Source organism: Erinaceus europaeus, chromosome 2 (assembly GCF_950295315.1).
Source record: "Erinaceus europaeus chromosome 2, mEriEur2.1, whole genome shotgun sequence".
In the NCBI taxonomy this organism is placed as follows: domain Eukaryota; kingdom Metazoa; phylum Chordata; class Mammalia; order Eulipotyphla; family Erinaceidae; genus Erinaceus; species Erinaceus europaeus.
Window position 1 is genome coordinate 3936185 of NC_080163.1, and position 20567 is coordinate 3956751.

The 20567-nt window shown below is 54.0% G+C and overlaps 1 protein-coding gene across 1 annotated transcript; it reads right to left on the bottom strand.

Moving 5' to 3' along the window:
- Nucleotides 1-406: 406 nt before the first annotated feature.
- On the bottom strand, nucleotides 407-19984 carry SLC17A7 (solute carrier family 17 member 7). Its single transcript, XM_060174486.1, has 12 exons — nucleotides 19805-19984; nucleotides 12469-12721; nucleotides 9135-9253; nucleotides 8768-8882; nucleotides 8572-8659; nucleotides 8191-8277; nucleotides 7964-8106; nucleotides 6141-6290; nucleotides 5853-5985; nucleotides 2889-2999; nucleotides 2589-2716; nucleotides 407-1409 (listed from the first exon to the last, which is right to left on the bottom strand). Exons 1-12 carry the CDS (start codon nucleotides 19864-19866, stop codon nucleotides 1116-1118), a joined length of 1683 nt encoding a protein of 560 aa, XP_060030469.1. The 5' UTR covers nucleotides 19867-19984; the 3' UTR covers nucleotides 407-1115.
- Between the last annotated feature and the right edge of the window lie 583 nt (nucleotides 19985-20567).

The following is a 20567-nucleotide window of genomic DNA, read 5'->3' on the forward strand; positions in this document are numbered from 1 at the left end:
ACTGTGGGGGGAGGGGTCCGCTGCGTCCCAATGCAACGAGGGCGATTGTACACAAAGCATTTTATTGGGAGTTGGCGGGGCAGGCTTTACAATCACAGAGACCGAGACACAAAGACACACTCCTGCCCCCCAGGAAGAAACACCCCTTCTCCCCAGCCCCAGTCCCTTTCCCTGGGATTCTGTAACTTCTAGATCTGTTCCCCTAAACTCTTAAGCTGAAAGGGGGACATCCTAGAGAGGCAGGATCCCAAGTTTTGAATCATTTAGCCCCCAGAGGGACACGCACATGGCCACTGAGAAGAAACGCGGGTAGCTGGAAACCACCCAGGAGGAGAAAGTGCAAGGAGCTGGGGCGGGACTCCTGAGGCCACCAGGAGCAGTTCTGAGCAGATCTGAGGCAGCCTCAGATCACTGGGCTGAGAACGTGAGCAGCTGTTGATTAGACCTGAAGACGGTGTCCAAAGAAAGTGCTTGGGGATAGAGGCAGTGTATCACAACTGCCAATTGGTTGTTTTCCTAGAGGGTGTGATAAGCCAGGAAGGTCTGGGGTGGGGGTGGAAGTGGGGGCTCTTGAAACCGCCATTTCCCCTCAGAACCGCTGGTGAGAATCATCCGGAGCATGGCGGGGAAGGGAGGCTGGCTCCAGCCGCCTGGCAGGTGCAGACTAGCGTTGGAAGGGACTGGAAACTCCTAGAATAAGACCTTACTTTTTTTTTTTTCCTGAAAGGAGAAGGGGGGGCACTAAATGGAAGGTGAGGTGTGATCCCCCAAACCACAAGAGCACAAGGTTGAACTGTCCATTTAAAACAGAAGCCCTGAAAGGAGAGGTTTGAAACCAGAGGCAGAACAAGTGGAAGAGACCTTTGGGGGCTGTGAGGGTGGTTGGGTATCCTTGAAACTGCCAGTCTACATAACAGCTTCACCTCCCCCCCTAGAGGTGGCTGAGGAGGGATGAGGTTGTAACAGCACGGGGGGTACAGGGGAGAGTGGGCGCTGCCTAGGCCTGCGGAGGGACAGACAGACAGACAGCACTGGGGCTCCTCGCCGTCGCCCCTCAGGCCCGACAAGTGTGGAATGGAAGTTCTGGAAACTGCCACTCGGTGGGAGGCACAAGGTCAGTAGTCCCGGACTGGGGGCGGGGGCCGCGGGGGCTGAACTGTGCTGCGGGTGGCTCCGTAGGAGGGCGGCGGTGCAGGGGGCGCTCCCGGGGGCTCCGCCTCGTCCTCCATCTCGCTGTCCTCACTGCCAGCCAGCTGGTCGTGGCCCACGAAGCCACACTTCTCCTCGCTCATCTCCTCGGGCTCCGCCCACGGCTGCTTCTCCCCGGAAGCAAAGACCCCGTAGAAGATGACGCCCCCATAGTGAACCAGGGAGGCGATCAGGAACACGTACTGCCACTCCTCCCGGGTCTGGCGGCGAAGATCCCAGGAGTGGAGAGAGAACCCCGGAGGAGAAGGAGAGACCCAGAGGCAGAATCAAGCAATGAAGGTGGTGGCTCAGTGGGCAGAGCCCCAGCATCACATGGGAGCACCGCGGGTGGCACTGAGCAAGCTCCCTGCATGTGGAGTGGTCCTGTGGTGTCTGTCCTCTCACCTTCCACCACCCACCCCCTTGAAAATTAAGCATTTGGGGAGTGGACGGGGAGAAAACAGCCCCGTCACGCATTCAGTGCTGCCGTCAAGAATGCATGACATCCGGGCTCACTCCCAGGAGTCACAGTAAGAGGGGCCAGGTGGTGGTGCACCTGGTTAAGCGCACACACTACAGTGCGCAAGAGCCTGGGCTCAGGCCCCTGGTCCCCGCTTGCAGGGGGAAAACTTCTCATGTGGTGAAGCAGTGTTGCAGGTGTCTCCCTCTCTGTCCTTTAATCCAGGGCGCCCAATCAGGGGTGATGTCATGCATGTTTAAGATTCGGGATTCAGGGAGTCGGGCGGCAGCGCGGCGGGTTAAGTGCACGTGGCACCAAGCCCAAGGACCACCGTAAGGATCCCGGTTCGAACCCCCGGCTCCCCACCTGCAGGGGAGTCACTTCCCAGGCGGTGAAGCAGGTCTGCAGGTGTCTGTCTTTCTCTCCCCCTCTCTGTCTTCCCCTCCTCTCTCCATTTCTCTCTCTCCTATCCAACAACGATGACATCAATAAAACAAGGGCAACAAAAGGAAATAAAAATAATTAATTTTTTTTCCCTCCAGGGTTATTGCTGGGCTCGGTGCCTGCACCATGAATCCACCGCTCCTGGAGGCCATTTTTCCCCCCTTTTGTTGCCCTTGTTGTAGCCTCGTTGTGGTTATTATTATTGCCATTGTTGATGTTGTTCCTTGTTGGATAGGACAGAGAGAAATGGAGAGAGGAGGGGAAGACAGAGAGGGGGAGAGAAAGACAGACACCTGCAGACCTGCTTCACCGCCTGGGAAGCGACTCCCCTGCAGGTGGGGAGCCGGGGGCTCAAACCGGGATCCTTACGCGGGTCCTTGCGCTTTGCGCCACCGCCCGACCCCCTAAGTTAAATATTTTAAGAGAGAGAGAGGGAACGGGGTCCAGGGAGAAGGGCCCATCTGCTAACATGGACGGTCAGTGCCGGTACACAAACCTTGTGCTTGGTCATGGCGCCCACGATGATGGGGCAGACCATGCCTGACAGTGTGCCCACGCCGTTGGAGATGCCCATGAGGATGCTGGCGTAGCGCGGGGCGATGTCCAGGTGGTTCACGTTGAACCCTGGGCGGGATACCCAAGTCGGGTTCCAGCAATTCCCACCTGGCCGTCTCCGGACAGTACCAACCAACATGCCACCACCCACTCCCAGGAGCTCTGCTAAAACCAAGATGCTCCCTCCTTCCTCCCCCACCGGGCTGGCCAGAGACCCCCCCTCCCCAGCTGTGGATCTCACCGGAGATGGCAAAGCCGCTGAAGCCCACAGCCAGGACCAGGAAGGAGATGGCCACGCCCTTGGAGTGCGAGTAGCCGACCACCAGCAGCAGCGTGGCTTCCATGCCGAAGCCTGCGGGAGGCCTTCGCATGTGAGCGACCTTCCCCCCAGGACTCTCCACAGAGGTGCCCAACCCTGACTACTTCTGCGCCCCTGCCGCTTTCTCGGTCCTGTCATTGCCCTCAAGAGCTCTGCCCGCTGGGTCCACCTCACACCAGGTCAAAAGGGGCCCTCCACGGCCACCCCCATAACGGCCCCAGCCCCACCTCTGCACTTCACACCTCCCCTCTATTCCTGCCACGGGACAGCTCGCAGCCCAGACTTGGTCTCTCCCCTCCATCAGCGCCTCTGGGGTGGAGCTAGCTTAGTGCTTCTGTAAAAAAAAAGACTCTCGGGGGTCGGGCGGTGGCGCACGTGGCGCAAAGCACAGGGACCGGCGTAAGGATCCCGGTTCGAGCCCCCGGCTCCCCACCTGCAGGGGAGTCGCTTCACAGGCGGTGAAGCAGGTCTGCAGGTGTCTGTCTTTCTCTCCCCCTCTCTCTCTGTCTTCCCCTCCTCTCTCCATTTCTCTCTGTCCTATCCAACAACAAAGCAACGTCAACAATGGCAATAATAACCGCAACGAGGCTGCAACAACTAGGGCAACAAAAAGGGGGAAAAATGGCCTCCAGGAGCGGTGGATTCATGGTGCAGGCACCGAGCCCAGCAATAACCCTGGAGGAAAAAAAAAAAAAAAAAGACTCTCATGCCTGAAACTCCAAAGTCCCAGGTTCAATCCTTGCAGCACCATAAGTCAGAGCTGAGTGGGGCTCTGTTAAAAATATTTTTAAATAATCTATACATTTAAATACATAAATAAATCCAACATCATGGGGGAGGGGTGGCTGTGGTGAACTCATCTGAGCAATCAGCTACCATGCACACAAAGACCAGGGTTCAAGTCCCAGGTGCCTACTTGCAAGGGGGAAACTTCACGATTGGTGGAGCAGTGTTGCAGATATATATAATTTATAATATATATAATTTATTTTTTATCAGAATATATATAATATATATTATATATAATAACATATTATATATAATATATATATAATTTTTTTTTACCAGAGCATTGCTTAGCTCTGGTTTATGGTGGTATGGGGGATTGAATCTGGGACTTTGAAGCCTCAAGCATGAGAGTTTCTTTGCAGAACCATTATGCTATCTACTATGCCCTTCTTTCTTTTTCTTTTTTTTTTTAATATATACTGTCTTTTATTTATATTTATTTATTCCTTTTTGTTGCCCTTGTTCTTTTATTGTTGTAGTTATTGTTGTTGTTGTCTTTGTTGGATAGGACAGAGGGAAATGGAGAGACGAGGGGAAGACAAAGAGGGGGAGAGAAAGGCAGACACCTGCAGAACTGCTTCACCGCCTGTGAAGCGACTCCCCTGCAGGTGGTGAACCGGGGACTCGAACCGGGATCCTTATGCTGGTCCTTGTGCTTTGCGCCATGTGCGCTTAGCCCGCTGTGCTACCACCCAACTCCCTACCCTCCTTTCTTTTTAAGCATTCAGAATTGTTTCATGGTCTGGGAATTCTTTCTTTCTTCCTTTCTTTTTAATTTTTTGTTAAAGAATTTGTTTATTTATTCATGAGAAAGATAGGAGGAGAGAAAGAACCAGACATCACTCTGGTACATGTGCTGCCGGGGATCGAACTCAGGACCTCATAATTGAGAATCTAATGCTTTCTCCACTGTGCCACCTCCCGGACCACTCTTTTTAATATTTTATTCATTGAATAGAGATAGAAGTTGAGAAGTACTCAGGCAGAAGTTGAAAAACAAGATTAGGAAAAAAAAAAAAAAAAAAAACAAGTAGAACCTGAACTGGAATTGGCGTATGGCAACAAAGTAAAAGACTCTGCGGTGGGTAGGTGGGTAGAATACAGACCTAGGAAGGATGACAGAGGATCTAGTGGGGGTTGTATTGTTATATGAGAAACTGGGGAATATTATGCATGTAGAAACTATTGTATTTACTGTTGAATGTAAAACATTAATTCCCCAATAAAGAAATTTAAAAAAAAAAGAAGTTGAGAAGTAAAGGTTAGATAGAGAAGGAGAAACAAAACAAGAGACACCTGCAGCCCTGCTTCTCTGCTCGTGAAGCTTCCCTCCTGCTGGTGGGGATTAGGGGGCTTGAACCCAGGTCCTTGTGCATTTAGCTCGTGCACTCAACTGGCTTTCTCTTTCCCCTCCCCCCTTTCCCTTCCCTTTTACTGAGCACTGTTCAGCTATGGCTTAACGGTGGTGCCAGGGGACTGAACCTGGGAACTTTGGTGCCATAGGCATGAAAGTATATATACACTGACTCCTCTGCCCTCCTCTTCCCTCTCGATTTCTGTCTCTATCCAAAAATCAATAACATCATTCACCATGGAACCTCTCTGGATATGTTTCCACTAATAAGATCATTCAAGGGAGTCCGGCGGTAGCGCAGCGGGTTAAGCGCAGGTGGCACGAAGCGCAAGGACCGGCACAAGGTTAAGTGCACATGGTGCAAAGTGCAAGGACCAGCGGAAGGATCCGGGTTCGAGCCCGAAGGGTCCAGGTTCGAGCCCCCGGCTCCCCTCCTGCAGGGGAGTCGCTTCACAGGCGGTGAAGCAGGTCTGCAGGTGTCTGTCTTTCTCTCCCCCTCTGTCTTCCCCTCCTCTCTCCATTTCTCTCTGTCCTGTCCAACAATGACATCAATAACAATAATAACTACAACAATGATTTTAAAAAGACAAAAAGGGCAACAAAAGGGAAAAATAAACTTAAAAAAAAACCCATTCAATCCAGCATCCCCCCCACCCGCAGGCCCCGCCCTTCCCTCTTGGACACGCCCCCACCGCGGACACGCCCCGCGCAGGCCCCGCCCCGCCCCGCCCCGCCGCACTCACCCCCGCAGTTCATGAGCTTGCGCACGTTGGTGGTGGACATGATGCGGCGACTGCGCAGGAAGTCGGCGATCTGGCCGCCGATGGGCACGATGATGGTCATGACCAGGTGCGGCAGCGCCGAAACCAGGCCCACCTGCGCCGGGGGGCGGGGCGGGGGCCTCACTGGCTCCGCCCCGCCCCGCCCCGCCCCCTCCACTCACTCCCCGCCTCGGGGTCCCGGGGTCCTGCTGCTCCCTCCCCCTGCACCCCGACCGCGGGACTCCGGCTGCCCCCCTGCCCCGTCCCCACCTTGCTGATCTCAAAGCCAAACACCTCCTCGAAGTAGGCGGGCTGCGAGATGAGCAGCAGGTAGAAGGTCCAGCTGCGGCAGAAGTTGGCCACGATGATGGCGTAGACCGGCATAGACGTGAAGAAGCGCCGCCAGGGGGTGTTGAACTTCTGCGGGCGACAGGGGCGCTCAGACACGCGAGGCGCGGGCCCCCCCACCCACTCAACCTCCGGGCGGGAGGGGGCCGCGCTCTGCTTCGCAAGGACCCAGGTTCAAGCCCCCACTTACCCCACCTGCCAGGGGGAAGTTCAGGAGCAGTGAAGTTGGGCTACAGGTTTCTCTCCCACCCCTCTATCCTTTTCAATTTTAAAAAATATATATATTTATTTATTGTGGTCCGGGAGGTGGCACAGTGATCAAGCTTTGGACTCTCTAGCATGAGGTCCCGACTTTGATCCCCGGCAGCACATGGGCCAGAATGATGTCAGGTTCTTTCTCTCTCCTCCTATCTTTCTCATAAATAAATAAATTTTTTTTAAAAAAACCGTTTATTTATTTACTTATTTATTTTTGGATAGAGAGGAATTGAGAGGGGAAGGGAAGATGAGAGAGACAGAGAGGCACCTTTTTTTTTTTTTTTTTGCTTTTTAAAAGATACATGTTTATTCATTTTCTTATCTTTATTTACTTATTGGATAGAGACTACCAGAAGTTGAACGGGAAGGAGGAGGGAGAGAGATAGAGAAACGCCTGCAGCCCTGCTTCACCACTTGTGACGCTTTCCCCATCTGCCTGCAGGGGACTCTGGGATCTCGAACCCCGGTCCTTGCACACTTTAATATGTGTGCTCAACCGGGTATGCCATCACCCAGCTCCCCTCATTTCTTTCTTTTTTTTTTAGAACAATGTTCTTTTATTGTTCTTTATTTGTTTATTTATTGGATAGAGGCAGCCAGAAATCAAGAGGGTAGGGGGAGGTAGAGAGGCACCTGCAGCCCTGCTTCATCACTTGTAATGCTTTCCCCATGCAGGTGGGAACTGAGGGCTCGAACTCGGGTGTTTGCCCATGTTAACATGTGCCGTCAACCAGGTGTGCCACCACCCTGCCCCCCTCTCAATTTCTTTCTGTCCTATCAAATTAACGTTATAATGAATTTTTTGTTTTGTACACTTATTCCCTTTTGTTGCCTTTGTTGTTTTATTATTGTTGTCGTCGTTGTTGGATAGGACAAAGAGAAATAGAGAGAGGAGGGGAAGACAGAGAGGGGGAGAGAAAGATAGACACCTGCAGACCTGCTTCACCGCCTTTGAAGCGACGCCCCTGCAGGTGGGTTCGAACCGGGATCCTTATGCCGGTCCTTGTGCTTTGCACCACCTGCGCTTAACCCGCTGTGCTACCGCCCAACTCCCATGAATTTTAAAAAATAAGCTATTTCTAGTCTCACCCACGCCAGAGTCTAAATGAAGCCTCACATTCTAAATCCACTTCTGTGGGTTCATACTACTCCCTGTGAATGTCTCATTCTGCGGGCCCCCCAAATGCTCCCTCGCCTTGATGTAACCCGGCCTCAGTTTCGACCCCGCCCTCTAGGTGCTTGGCCACGCCCCCAGGCGCCGGTCCCTCCCCAAATGCTGATCAGGCACCTCGGCGCTGGCCACGCCCCTGTCCCATGGCCACGCCCCCGCGTTCTGGCCACGCCCCTGACGTTCCCTTCTCGTCTCCACTGAGAAGCGGCAGGAGCCCATCACATCCACCCGCCCGCGGTGTGGGTGCCGAGCCCCCCACCTGGCTGTCTGCTGCCCCCTGCCGTACCCCCCCGCCCCCGCAGACTCAGGCCCGGACCGTGACGGGGTTCATGAGTTTGGCACTCTCGCCGATGGCGTCCTCGATGTACTTGCGTTCCTCCTCCGAAATGCTGGGGTGCAGCGCCGGGGACTCGTAGGACACGAGCAGCCAGAACAGGTACCAGAAGATCCCGAAGCTGCCTGAGGGGTCGGAGGGGGAAGGAAGCCAGTGACCACCGGCCCCGCCCGCCCCTCGCCACCCGGACCCCGGCGCCGGGCCCTCACCGTAGACGTAGAACACCGAGCTCCATCCCGAGTACTGCACCAGGACCCCGGCCAGGGGCATCGCGACCACCGCCCCAGCATAGGAACCTGCGGGGAGGGGGGGAGAGGCCCCAGTAACCTCGGACCCAGGAGACCCCAGGGGACCCTCAGTCCCTCCTCCCCCAGACCCATGGATTCCCCCGGCCCCTCCTTGGACCCAGGTGTCCCCTTTTCCCACTTCCCCCAGATGCAGGAGTCCAGATGACCAGCTCCTCCTTCCTCAGACCCAAGGATTCCCCCAGTCGCCCCGCTGTCAGACCCAGGGGTCCCCCAACCCCTCCTCCCTCACACCCAGGGGTGCAGCGTCCCCAGACTTGAGGACCCGAATCCCAGTCCCCTCACCGCAAAATGCTGTCGTCGCCAGGCGGCTCCGCTCTAAGGGTGGGGCCCACTTGCTCCAGATCCCGTGGCAGGCGGGGTACGTGACCCCCTAGGGAGGAGAAACCCCCCGGGTCAGGAGGGGCGGGGCCTTTGGGGCGTGGCATGTAGGCGTGGTCGTATTCTGGGCGGGGCCGACGCCGTGTGGGCGGGGCTTTACCTCTACCAACCCCTGCAGGATCCTCACGAAGATGACGCAGCCGTAGTGGACCCGGGCAGCGGAGGGGATCAGCATGTTGAGAGTGGATGTTGCCACAATTGCAAAACCGAAAACCCTGATGGGAAGAATCGGAGGTTCCAAAAAAAAAAAAAAAAAAAATCCATCTACCCTGCAGTCCTAGGATTCTGCTCTTTGCGCCCTAGAATCCCGGACTCCACTTCCTGTGAGCCCCGCTTTTCCTAAGACATCTTGGTCCAGGAACTCAGGCTCCCCATACTCCTCCCTGAATCACAGCCCCCCAAAATGCAAGGCCACACCCTTAAACGACAGCTCCCATCCCGCTACATTGAGACCCCCACCCCCATACCTGTTAGCTGCGAATTTTTGGCAGATAAATCCCCCGGGAATTTGGGTGACAATGTAACCCCAGAAAAAGGAGCCGTGGATGAGGCCGACAGTCTCTGGATCCCAGTTGAACTGAGCTTTCTGTGGACCAAAAGCATATTAAAACAGCCGCCGCGTCCCACTTTGCGATTCCACCAATCAGCATCCACAGAAAGTCCTTCGACCAATCAGCCGCAAGCACCCCCTCTCGCCGCCTAGACACCTGCCAATCAGAGCTCAAACCATTCCCTCCGCGTCTGCGTTGCTAAGGCCGCTCTTACCCTAGCAACGAAGCCTCCAGCTGCCGGGAAACCTTGCTTTCCTTGTTTGTCTACTCCTGCACGGAGAGGCTAAGCGCCCTGAGATGAGGGAGGGGGCTTCTCCAATTTTGAAAAGCACTTTATTTATTTATTTTTTAATGGAGGCAGAGAGAAAATGAGAGGGGTGGCGACAATAAAGGAAGAGAGACATGACACCTGCCGCCCTACTTCACCGCTCCTGAAGCTTCCTCCCTGCAGGTGGGGGTCGGGGACTTGAACCTGGGGACATGAACCCGGGTCCTTGTGTGTTGAGACATGTGTGCTCTACAGGGTGTGCCACCGCCCGGCCCCTTCTTTCTCCACTTTTAATCCATATTTGAACTGTATGGAAGAGGGAATCTAGACACAGACAAGAAATAAGGAAAGAGGCAGTTCTGGTTGGAAGGTTACAATGAATGAGCAGGTCACAGCCCAAATCCAGATAGTTTTTCTGCATCCTGGAAGGTGGTATAGTAGGTAAAGGGTTAGACTCTCACGCTCTCTCTTGAGTTTGGTCCCCTCCACCTCACATGCCAGAATGATGCTCTGGTTATCTCTCTCATCCTCCTTCACTAACAAATAAAAATTATTTATTTTTGCCTCCAGGGTTATCACGGGCTCTGTGCCTGCACTATGAATCCACTGCTCCTGGAGGCCTTTTTTTTTTTTCCATTTTATTGGATAGAACAGAGAGAAATGGAGAAAGGAGGGGAAGACAGAGGGGGAGAGAAAGATAGACACCTGCAGTCCTGCTTCACTGTGTGTTCAGTGACCTCCCTGCAAGTGGGGAGCTGGGAACTCAAACCCGGATCCTTGTGTGGGTCCTTGCACTTCATACTATGTGCACTTAACTGGGTGTGCCACCGCCCAGCCCCCATAAATAAAAAACTTAAAAGGTTGCTTTATCAAGGAAGGACAAGGTCATATAACATAAACAAAATAGGGAGGGGGGCCAGGCAGTGGTGAACCTGGTTTAGCATATGCTTTACAGTGCACAAGGACCCAGGTTCAAGCCCCTGGTCCCCACCTGCAGGGAGAAAGCTTCACGAGTAGCAAAGCTGGGCTGCAGGTGTCTCTCTGTCTCTTTCCCTCTCTCTCCTCACCTTCTCAATTTCTCTCTCTACCCAATAAAAATATTAATATAAATATAAATAAATAAATAAATAAATAAAAAAATAGGGAGAACGGTACACCTGATCCAGCTGATGCAGAGAATAGACTTCTGGACATGCAAACATGAGATCCTGAGTTCTATCACATTCTATCAGGCACCTCACTGCTAGAGTGTTTTCTCTCTCTATCTCTCTCTAGTAGATAAAATGAAGGAAAGCAAAATTAGATAAGGAAAATACCTTCAGTGAGTTGGGGCTTTGAGTAGTGGACAGCACAGATGGAAAGGGATTTAGAGGAGACAGAACTTCAGAGCAAGCAGGATCCAAAGGGGTTCTTCCTGAGACTGGTGAGGTGGGGGCCCACTGGTAGAGGGCACTGTAATCCCAAAGCCCTGAGTTTAATTTCCCCTGAGCTGCACATGAGCAGAGAGGTGCTCAGCCCCCCCCCCATCTTCCTTCTCATTAAATAAACAATTTTAGTGACAGGGTCAGGAAATAGCTTACCCAATGGGGTGAACGCCTTACTACTCACTAAGAACCGGGCTCCAGCCCCCAAACCGCATGGGAGCTGCACTGAGTAAGGGGAAGCAGCACAGGTAGCCTGGCAGGACTGTGATGTGTATATTTATAGCCCCTCTCTCAGAAATGTAAAAGATGAAAAGTCAGCCTGGAGGGGGTAGAATCCTAAAGCCCCCAGGGATCCACAAAAAAACTAAGGCAAGGGGGAGCCTACATTAGGCACAGACATGGAATGGAACACAGGCAAAACAGATCTCGATAGCGCAAAGGGAACTTCACGCTAGGGTAGCGTCTGCATTCAGACCTCAAAGACCTGGGTGGGGAGACAGCATAATAGCGATGCAAACAAACAAAACAGATTTTCCTGCCTGACGCTCTATGTTCAGTCCTCCATACCACCACAAGCCAACGCTAAGCAGTGCTCTGGTAAACAGAAAATAATGTCTAAAAAAAATAAGTAAGAGGCCAGGTGGTGCCACACCTGGTTGAGCGCACACATTACGATGCACAAGGACCGAGGTTCAAGCCCCTGGTCCCCACCTGCAGGGGGAAAGCTTCACGAGTGGCGAAGCAGGGCTGCAGGTGTCTCTCTGTCTCCCTCCCTCTGTATCTACCTCTCCCTCTCAATTTCTCTGCCTCTATCCAATAATAAATAAATGAAAGTTTAAAAAAAAAAAGTAAATGAGTGGTCAGGGAGATGGCCCAGTGGATGAAGCGCTGGATTCTCAACCATGAGGACCCGAGTTCAATCCCTGGCAGGACATGTACCAGAGTGATATCTGGTTCTTTCTCTCTCCTCCTATCTTTTTCATGAATAAAGGGAGTTGGGCGGTAGCAGCAGGTTAAGTGCACGTGGTGTGAAGCGCAAGGACCAGTGGAAGGATCCCGGTTCGAGCCCCCAGTTCCCCACCTGCAGGGGCGTCACCTCACAGGCGGTGAAGCAGGTCTGCAGGTGTCTTTCTCTCCCCCTCTCTGTCTTTCTCTCCTCTCTCCATTTCTCTCTGTCCTATCCAACAACGACGACATCAAAAACAATAATAATAAAAACTACAACAACAATAAAAAAACAAGGGCAACAAAAGGGAAAATAAATACTTTTTTAAATTTTAAAAAATTCACAAGGCTTTTTCATGAATAAATAAATAATTTAAAAAGAAAAAAAGGAATGAAATGAAAAAATAAAATCTAAGCGCTTAGGGGGGCCTCATCTCCATAGGGGCGGGGCTTAGTCGTGTTGGGGCGGGGCTTAAGATGGGGCAGAACCTGGAGGTGAGGATGGTTGGGGATGGGGGGCGCAGGTGGGGGTTTACTCAAGCTGTGGTCTGGCGGGACAGGGACAGAGCTGCCGCCAGGTGGCCGGGGAGGGGCTGGGCCGGCCCGCGGCTACCTGCACCACCACGTGGCCCCCGCGGTGGGTGGTGCTGTTGTTGACCATGGACACGATGGCTACGCCTAAGTTGCAGCGGATGCCGAAGCTGATGCAGAATCCCAGGCCGCTCATGATGGCGATGATGTAACGGCGAGGGAGGCCGAAGCAGGTGCAGTCCACCACCGGCGGGTCCCGAGTCTGGGTGGTCACCGGGCGCCCGTCCGCACTCAACTCCAGAGTCTCTGCACCTTCCTGTCGCTTCTCCAGAAGGCTAGGTTGGGTGGGTGGGTAGGTGGGGGGAGGCAGCGAGCATCAGGCTGGGACCTCCAGACCCCCGTCCCCTCCTCCCCAGGACAGAAGTCCAGAGCAAAACCCAACGTTTGCAAAAGACCAAAAAAGAAAAATGTTTTTCCCCTAGAGCACTGCTCACCTCTGATTTATGGCGGTGTGCAGGACTGAACCTAGGATTGAAGAGCCTCAGGCATGCGAGTCTCTGTATCACCATGATATCATCACTATGTATCCATCTCCCCCTGACTTTTTTTTTTTTCCTCTCTCTAGAGCACTGCTCAACTCTGGTTTCTGGTGGTGTGCGGGATTGAATTTTGGACTTTGGAGTCCCAGACATGAGAAGCTCTTTGCATAACCATTATACTATCTCCCCCACCCCTATGACCAAGGTTTCCATTAGGTTCAACTTCCTTCCTGTCCAGCCCCCCCCAACTCCCCTCTTTCTCCAGAATCCAGACATCTGGACCCTCAATTTACATCTTCCCGAAACCAGGAATTCCATGCACCCTGCTACACACACACACACACACACACACACACACACACACACGGAGTCAGCATTTCTCAGATTCAGCCCCCTCCCATTATCACATCCAAATACTGAAGTTTAAATCCCCAGACTACCCATAATGATCTGGAAGCCTTCACCCCAAGCTCCAGGGTCCCTGCACCCCCCGCCTCTCCCAGAGAGTCTATTTGAGGAAGCAAAGGGCGCTAAGGAGACGCTTCGGCAAAGGTGTCAAAAGAACAGATGCTTCTCAGCCACGTCTGCTATATATACCACCCCCTCCCATCCCCCCGCCAGCCTGCCTGCTTCCAGACCCCAGGTGCGGGGCTGACTGGATCCAGCTGATTCCCCTTAACCACCAGAAACCCTGGGGGGGGGGGAGGATGGTGGCGCTCTCCAAGGTGCTGAAGCCCAGCGGCCTGGCCAGTCACCCCTGGGGAATCTGGAGTTCAGACTATCAGCCTTGGGAGTGGGGGAGTGGTGTGTGGTGGTGTCCTGGCAAGGGACAGATGGCCCTGGTAGGGGTATTGGCTCCGTTCCCCGGCGTGACTCTCGCCCCCGCCCGTTCTGGATCCTGGACTGAGTCTGCAATGACGGATAGGGTGCTTGGAGGGCCATCTCAAACTAGAGAGAGAGGGAGAGAGTGAGAGAGAGGCTGCTGGAAGACAAGGTTCCCTGAGAGAGGCGTTGAAAGACCCCCTCCCCTAAAAGAGAGCAAAAGGGATGGGGCAGGGGACATAAATTGAAAGGAAGCAGAAAAATAAGCACAGAAGGAGGGAGGGAGATGGGGTAAACAGAAGAAATACAGAAACCCAGAGGTCCCCAAGAGATGGGGATGGGGGAAGAACAGTGAAGGAGAAAGGGACAGCTGGGGTGGGGTGGAGGCAGGGATCCAAAGAGGGAGGGGGACAGAGGCCCAGAGAAGAAAATGCCAATGCAGAGGCCCAGAGCTTAGCAGGAAGACAGAAAGACTAAGAAGCTGAGGGGAGGGAGAGAGAGAGAGGAATGAGGGGTGTGATTTGTGAGGTGCGTCTCCTGTCTGAGACAGGGAGGCAGCCAGGGGCCCGGGCTTCATCCCAGGAAGGGGCTAGAACAGATGGAGGCGAGGGAGACTGGGACGGGGGAGGAAAGACAGCCAGACGGTTTGGGGAGGGAGGCAGGGGGAGGACAAAAGAACACAGCCACCCTCCCCATTCTAGAACTTAAAGAGGTGGGGGGGGGTTTAAAAATAATAATGAGGAGAGGTGGGGAGAACAAGGCTGAGTGAGGGAAGGGAAGGAGGAATGAGACACTAAGAGCCAGGGACCTGGTGGGAAGGGGGCCGTAGACGACCCCCCCATGAACAGCACAAAGTGACAAAGGTGTCCCCTCCCATCAATGGGCCAACCAAGGAGCGCAGATGTCGCCACAGCTAGCTAGCTGACGCTACCCGACCCTGAAATTCAAGCCCTGATTGCAGCCCCTGAAATGTGATACTTTGTTGTTAAAATCCCAGTCCTCAGATCTCTCTGATCAGGACTTGCTCTGCAAGGGGGAGGGGACCCAGAACCCCACACCTTATGAATTGGCTGCAAAAGCAGAGTGCAAGGTTGCAAAGAGGCAAGTTCACATTGTTAGAATTGTGAGGAAGGAGTGGGTTAAGCTTAGCACATATGGTGCAAAGTACAAGGACCCCCAACAAGGACGGACTCCCCACCTGCAGGGGGGTCGCCTCACAGGCGGTGAAGCAGGTCTGCAGGTGTCTGTCTTTCTCTCCCCCTCTCTGTCTTCCCCTCTCTCCATTTCTCTCTGTCCTATCTAACAACAACGGCATCAATAGCAGCAATAATAATAAATAAACCACAACGATAAAACAACAAGGGCAACAAAAGGGGGAAAAATGGCCTCCAGGAGCAGTGGATCCGTGATGCAAGCACCGAGCACCAATAATAACCCTGGAGGCAAAAAAAAAAATTGTGAGGGAGGAGGGGAGAGCTACCCCTTCCTCTTGAGCGAGTGGACCAATCAAATAAATATCAGACACATCATAAGTGGAGAAAAACCAATCAAACAAAACAAACAAAACAAAAGCAATGGCCTGGGAGGTGGCTCAGGGGACTGAGCCCCTAAAGCACAAGGTCCTGAGTTTGATCCATGGCACCACAAGAGCCAGAGTGGTGCTCTGGTTCTGCTTCTCTCTCTCCCTCTCTCTAATTTCATTTACTTATTTATTCACTACTGGATAGAGACAGACAGAAACTGAGATAGAAGGAGGACATAGAGAGGGAGAGAGGTGGCCTAGAAGGTGGCGCAGGATAAAGTGTTGGACTCTCAAGCATGAGGTCTTGAGTTCAAGCCCCAGCAGCACATGTACCAGAGTGATATCTGGTTCCTTCTCTCTCTCCTCTTATCCCTCTCATAAATAAATAAATAAATAAATACTAAAAGAGAGAGAGGGGGCAGAGAGATAGACACCTACAGCCCTGCTTCACCACTCATGAAGCTTTCCCTCCGCAGGTGGGGACTAGGGGCTTGAACCTGCATCCTTGTGCACTGTAGTGTGTGTGCTTAACTAGATACACCACCACCTGCCCCCCCATCTCTCTCTGAGATATAAAACATATTTTATTTATTTGGATAGATGGAAGTTGAGTGGATAGAGGAGATAAAGAGGGAGAAAGAGAAATGCTGGGCTGGGAGACAGCACATTGAGAATGCAAAATACTTTCATGTCTGAGGCTCTAAAGTCTCAGGTTCAATTCCCAGCACCACCAGAAGCAGGAACTGAGCAGGGTTCTGGTAACTGTCTCTGTGTATCTTTCTCCATATCTCTCTGTCATCATAAATAAATAAAACAGTTTTTAAGAAGGAAACTGCCAAACTCTTATAAAGAGAGAGGGAGAGAAATACTTACAGTACTGCTTCACTGCTTGTGAAGATTCTCCTCTGCAGGTGGGGGGTTGAACCCGGGACTTTAAGCACTGCAGTGTGTGCACTCAACCACCTGCACCACTACTCGGCCCCCTGGTTCTCTCTCTCTCATTTTATTATTTTTTTATCTTTAATTGTTTATTGGATAGAGACAGCCAGAAATTGAAAGGCAAAGGGGAGATAGAGAGGGAGAGAGACAGAGAGACACCTGTAGCCCTGCTTCACCACTCGCAAAGCTTTCCCCCTGCAGGTGGGGTCTAGGGGGTTCAAACCCTGGTCCTTGCACATTGTAACATGTACTCAACCAGGTGCGCCACCACCCGGCCCCTTGGTTCTCTCTTATTTATTTAATTTTGTTTAGTTATTACTGGATAGAAATAGAGAAATTGAGAGAAGAGAGGAAGATAGAGAGGGAGAGAGACAGAGACAGCTATAACTCTGTTTCACCACATGAAGCCTCCCCCCTGCAGGTGGGGACCAGGGGCTTGAATCAGGGGGCTTGCACACTGTAATGTGTGCACCTAACCAGGTGTGCCACCACCCAGTCCCCTGATTATCTTCCCCCACCTCTCTCACAAACATTTTTATGAGATGGATGGGAAATATACATAAGCATGATCATTTTCTTTCTTTCTTTTCTCTTCTTTTTTTTTTTTTTTTTTTTTTTTTACCAGAGCACTGCTCAGCTCTGGCATATAGTGGTGCTGTGGTGCTGGGGATTGAACCTGGGAGATTAGAGCCTCAGGTATGAAAGTCTTTTTGCAGAACCATTATTCTGTCTGTCTCCCCAGCCCAGGCATGAAGATTCTAAGGAAAGACAAATGATGTCTATATACATCCTGAGCTAAGGAACCAGGGGGTCTGCTGGGGCACCAAAGAGAGAGAGAAGAGGGGCCACATGGTGACAGGCACGTGCTCTGCAGTGGGGTGAGGCCCTGCCAGATGGCTAGGTTATTTCTGGTAATGACCCCCATTCTGATGGGAGAACCCCCCAGTTTCCATTCTCCCAGGGGAGGGGTGAAAGTTCCTTGCAATCTTGTGGAGTCTTGAATGGCCTCAGCTCAGAATAATCCACATGCCAAACCCATGTCTTGGGGAGACCAGTTATTGAATCCCTTTGCTATCCTTTCAGGTAAGGAGAACTAGGGGTGTAGAGATGAAAGTGACCCCAATACTCTGTAGAGGACAAGACCAGAGACAGGGCACTGTGAGTGGAGAATCTCCTCTCTCTACTTGGTGCCTGGCTCAGAAAGCCAGCTGACCACAGGGCGAGTGGAGTCTTAGCCGGCCCCCACCTGGGGTCTCCGTCTCTGCTTCTCTGTCCAGGGCACTGTCCCCGTGGGTACCTTTCATTCCCCTTTCTCTTCACATTGCACATCCAAGGAAAATGAGGCTCAGAAAGCAGAAGTGGGGCTGAGCAGATGGCATGATGGTTCTGCAAAAAACTCTCCTGCCTGAGGCTCTGAGGTCCCTGGTTCCGTCCCCCACACCACCATAAACTAGAGCTGAGCAGGGCTCAAGGGGGAAAAGAAAAGTGGCTTATCCAAGGTCATACACAAGGGCATCTGGGTCCATGCTCGGCATCCAGCTGAGCCTTGTCTGGAGCCTCAGAAGGAGATGAGAAGGCTGTGTTCTTCCTGCCTCCACTGTCCCCCACTTTCCTCGCCCCAAGTCCCCTTAGTTACCATCTGTTCATGACCAGTTCTCCACCCACTCACACATCACTCGAGGAAAATCTGCGGCCTCCCCACCAGATTCAGGGGGGTGGCTGACCTGGGTTCGAGCTGAGGCACTCACAGCCATGCGGGGCTTTTCCCACCTCTTCCAGTGGAGCCTCCAAGTCCCCAGCTCTGTCCAGAGCGCACATGGAGTGGGGGGGCTGTGTCCCATACATAGCACCCTCCTATGTCTCCCTCCCTCCAGGTGAACCCCGGGATTCAGACGCAAGTGCTCTTCTCTGTGGCCCTCCTGGAGTTTGAACCCTGGGGTCTCTAAGGGCCAGGACGCAGCTCACAGAGGTGAGGGCCAGATGGAGAAAAACCCAGCAGCAGACGGGAAGCTGAGGAACAGAGACTGAGGGAGCCCCCCCACACACCAGGAAGACAGCCCTCCTGCTGCCGACCCCCTCCCAGCCCCCTCCACCAGCGTGTCTCTCCCTCTCCTGACTTCGCACCGATGTATTTTGAGAAACTCGTGAAAGGAGGCGAGAAAAAAAGGGTGGGGTAGGGGCTGGGAGATGGGGAGGAGGAGGGGTGAGGTTATCTGGGCTCCCCTCCTCCTCCCCATCACTGTGCCATCCACCTGCCCCCCCCCCTTCTGCCCAGCCTTATCCTCATCTGTGGAGTTCCCAGAGGGAGGGGACAGAATGGAGCTGGGATGAGCTAGGACTAGCCTGGGCGAAGTGGTGGCCAGGCTGAGGGCCGAGAGGCAGGGTCCCGAAGGGGCGGCAGGGGCCTGCAGGGAGACTCTGCTCCCTGCACTGTGGCCGGGTATTTTTAGTCCGCTCCGCAGCTGAGTAATTCCTCTGACGTGCAGCCAGGGCTGGGGCTGGGGGGTGAGAGCCTGGAGGGAGGTGTCCACAGTGCCCTGGGGATGCCCAGGTCGTCAGGGTCATCTCCCTGACTGGAAGGGAGACCCTCCCACCCCCACTCCCCAGCTCTAGCTCGTATCCCTTGGGAAATTTGTCCTGCCCTGGAAGTGTACTTTTCTTGACCTGCAACCCCCTTCTGGCCCAGGGACCCAAGAGGGCTTGGTCCCCCCCACCCCCCAGCTTAACTCCCCTCAAGGACAAGGACTCATGGGCCCCAATCCGCTTTAGCCTCAGATTAAATGCTGAGAGACGGCAACTGTCAGACCCAGAGGTGTGGGGACAGAAACCTGGAGGGAGAGGACGGAGACCCAAAAGGAAAAAGGGAAGAGATCTGGGGGGGACGGGGGAGGACAGAAGTGGGAGAGGGGCAGAGACTCAGAGAAATGGAGGGGGACAGAGAGTTGGGCTGGGGGGGGGCAGAGACACAAACAGAGATCCAGAGAGACAGAGACCCAGAGACAGAGGGGGAGAGAGACCCAGAGAGAGAGGAAGACAGAGACCCAGAGAGGGAAGGAGACAGAGACCCAGAGACAGAGGGGGGACGGAGACCCAGAGGGGGAATCAGAAGCCCAGCGACAGAGGGGAGACAGAGACCCAGAGACAGAAGGGGAACAGAGACCTGGGGGGAGGTCAGAGGCCCAGAGACAGAGAGCACAGAGAGACCCAGAGGGAGGGGGACACAGAGAGAGAGAGAGAGAGAGAGAGAGAGGATGAGGGAGAGAGACTCAGAGAGATAAGGGGAGACCCAGAAGAGCGACTGTATGGGACAGAGGTCTGGGGAAAGGAGACAGACAGAAGCTGGGGGAACAGAGATCCAGGTTGGGGGGGTAGGAGACCCCAGATGAGGGGGCTGCACAGCCCCAGCAGAGCCTGGGGCAGGGTGGGGTGCAGGAGATGAAGGCGATGGTGGATGCGGCAGACTGGGCAGATGGGGGACTCCCACCCCCTCCGCTTCCAGGTATCGCCCGTCCAGGTGGGAGCCGCCATCCGCCCTGCCCCGCCTGGGACCCCCACCCCCACCCCCACCCCCACCCCCACCCCCACCCCCAGCTCACCGGTGCAGCCGCCCCAGGGCGCGCCCCGCCAGCTTCCGAAACTCCTCTTGGCGGAACTCCATGGTGGCGGCCCCTGGTGCCGCTCCCCCCGCCCGCGGGCCCGGGCGGCCGTGTCGGGGTCCCCGGGGTCCGCCCCGGCCCGGCCGGCCCCGCAGCTCCGCTCGGGGGGATGGAGGCTGAGTGCCGGCTGCCCGCGGGCTGGACCTGGACTCAGCGCCGGAGGCGGGGCGGGAGGCCACGCCCACCCTCGTGGCCACGCCCATGCTCCCCGAGGCCACGCCCCTGGGGTCGCAACTCCAGGCTCCCAGAAGCCTGCTCCCCCTCCCCAATTCCGTCCCTTCCCCCAGATATAACCCGACCCGCATTCCGTTTCCCACAGTTCCTTTTTCTTTCTTCTTCTTTTTTAAATTTTCCCTTTTGTTGCCCTTGTTGTTTAACATTGTTGTGGTTATGGATGTCGTTGTTGTTGGATAGGACAGAGAGAAATGGAGAGAGGAGGGGAAGACAGAGAGGGGGAGAGAAAGATAGACACCCGCAGACCTGCTTCACCGCCTGTGAAGCGACTCCCCTGCAGGTGGGGAGTCGGGGGCTTGAACCGGGATCCTGACACCGGTCCTTGCGCTTTGTGCCACGTGCGCTTAACCCGCTGGACTCCCTCTTCTTCCTTTATAATGAGAGAGACCAGAGCACTGCTCAGCTCTGGCGTACGGTAGTCCTAGGGACTGAACAGGGAATTCAGAACCTCAGGTATCAAAGTCTTTTG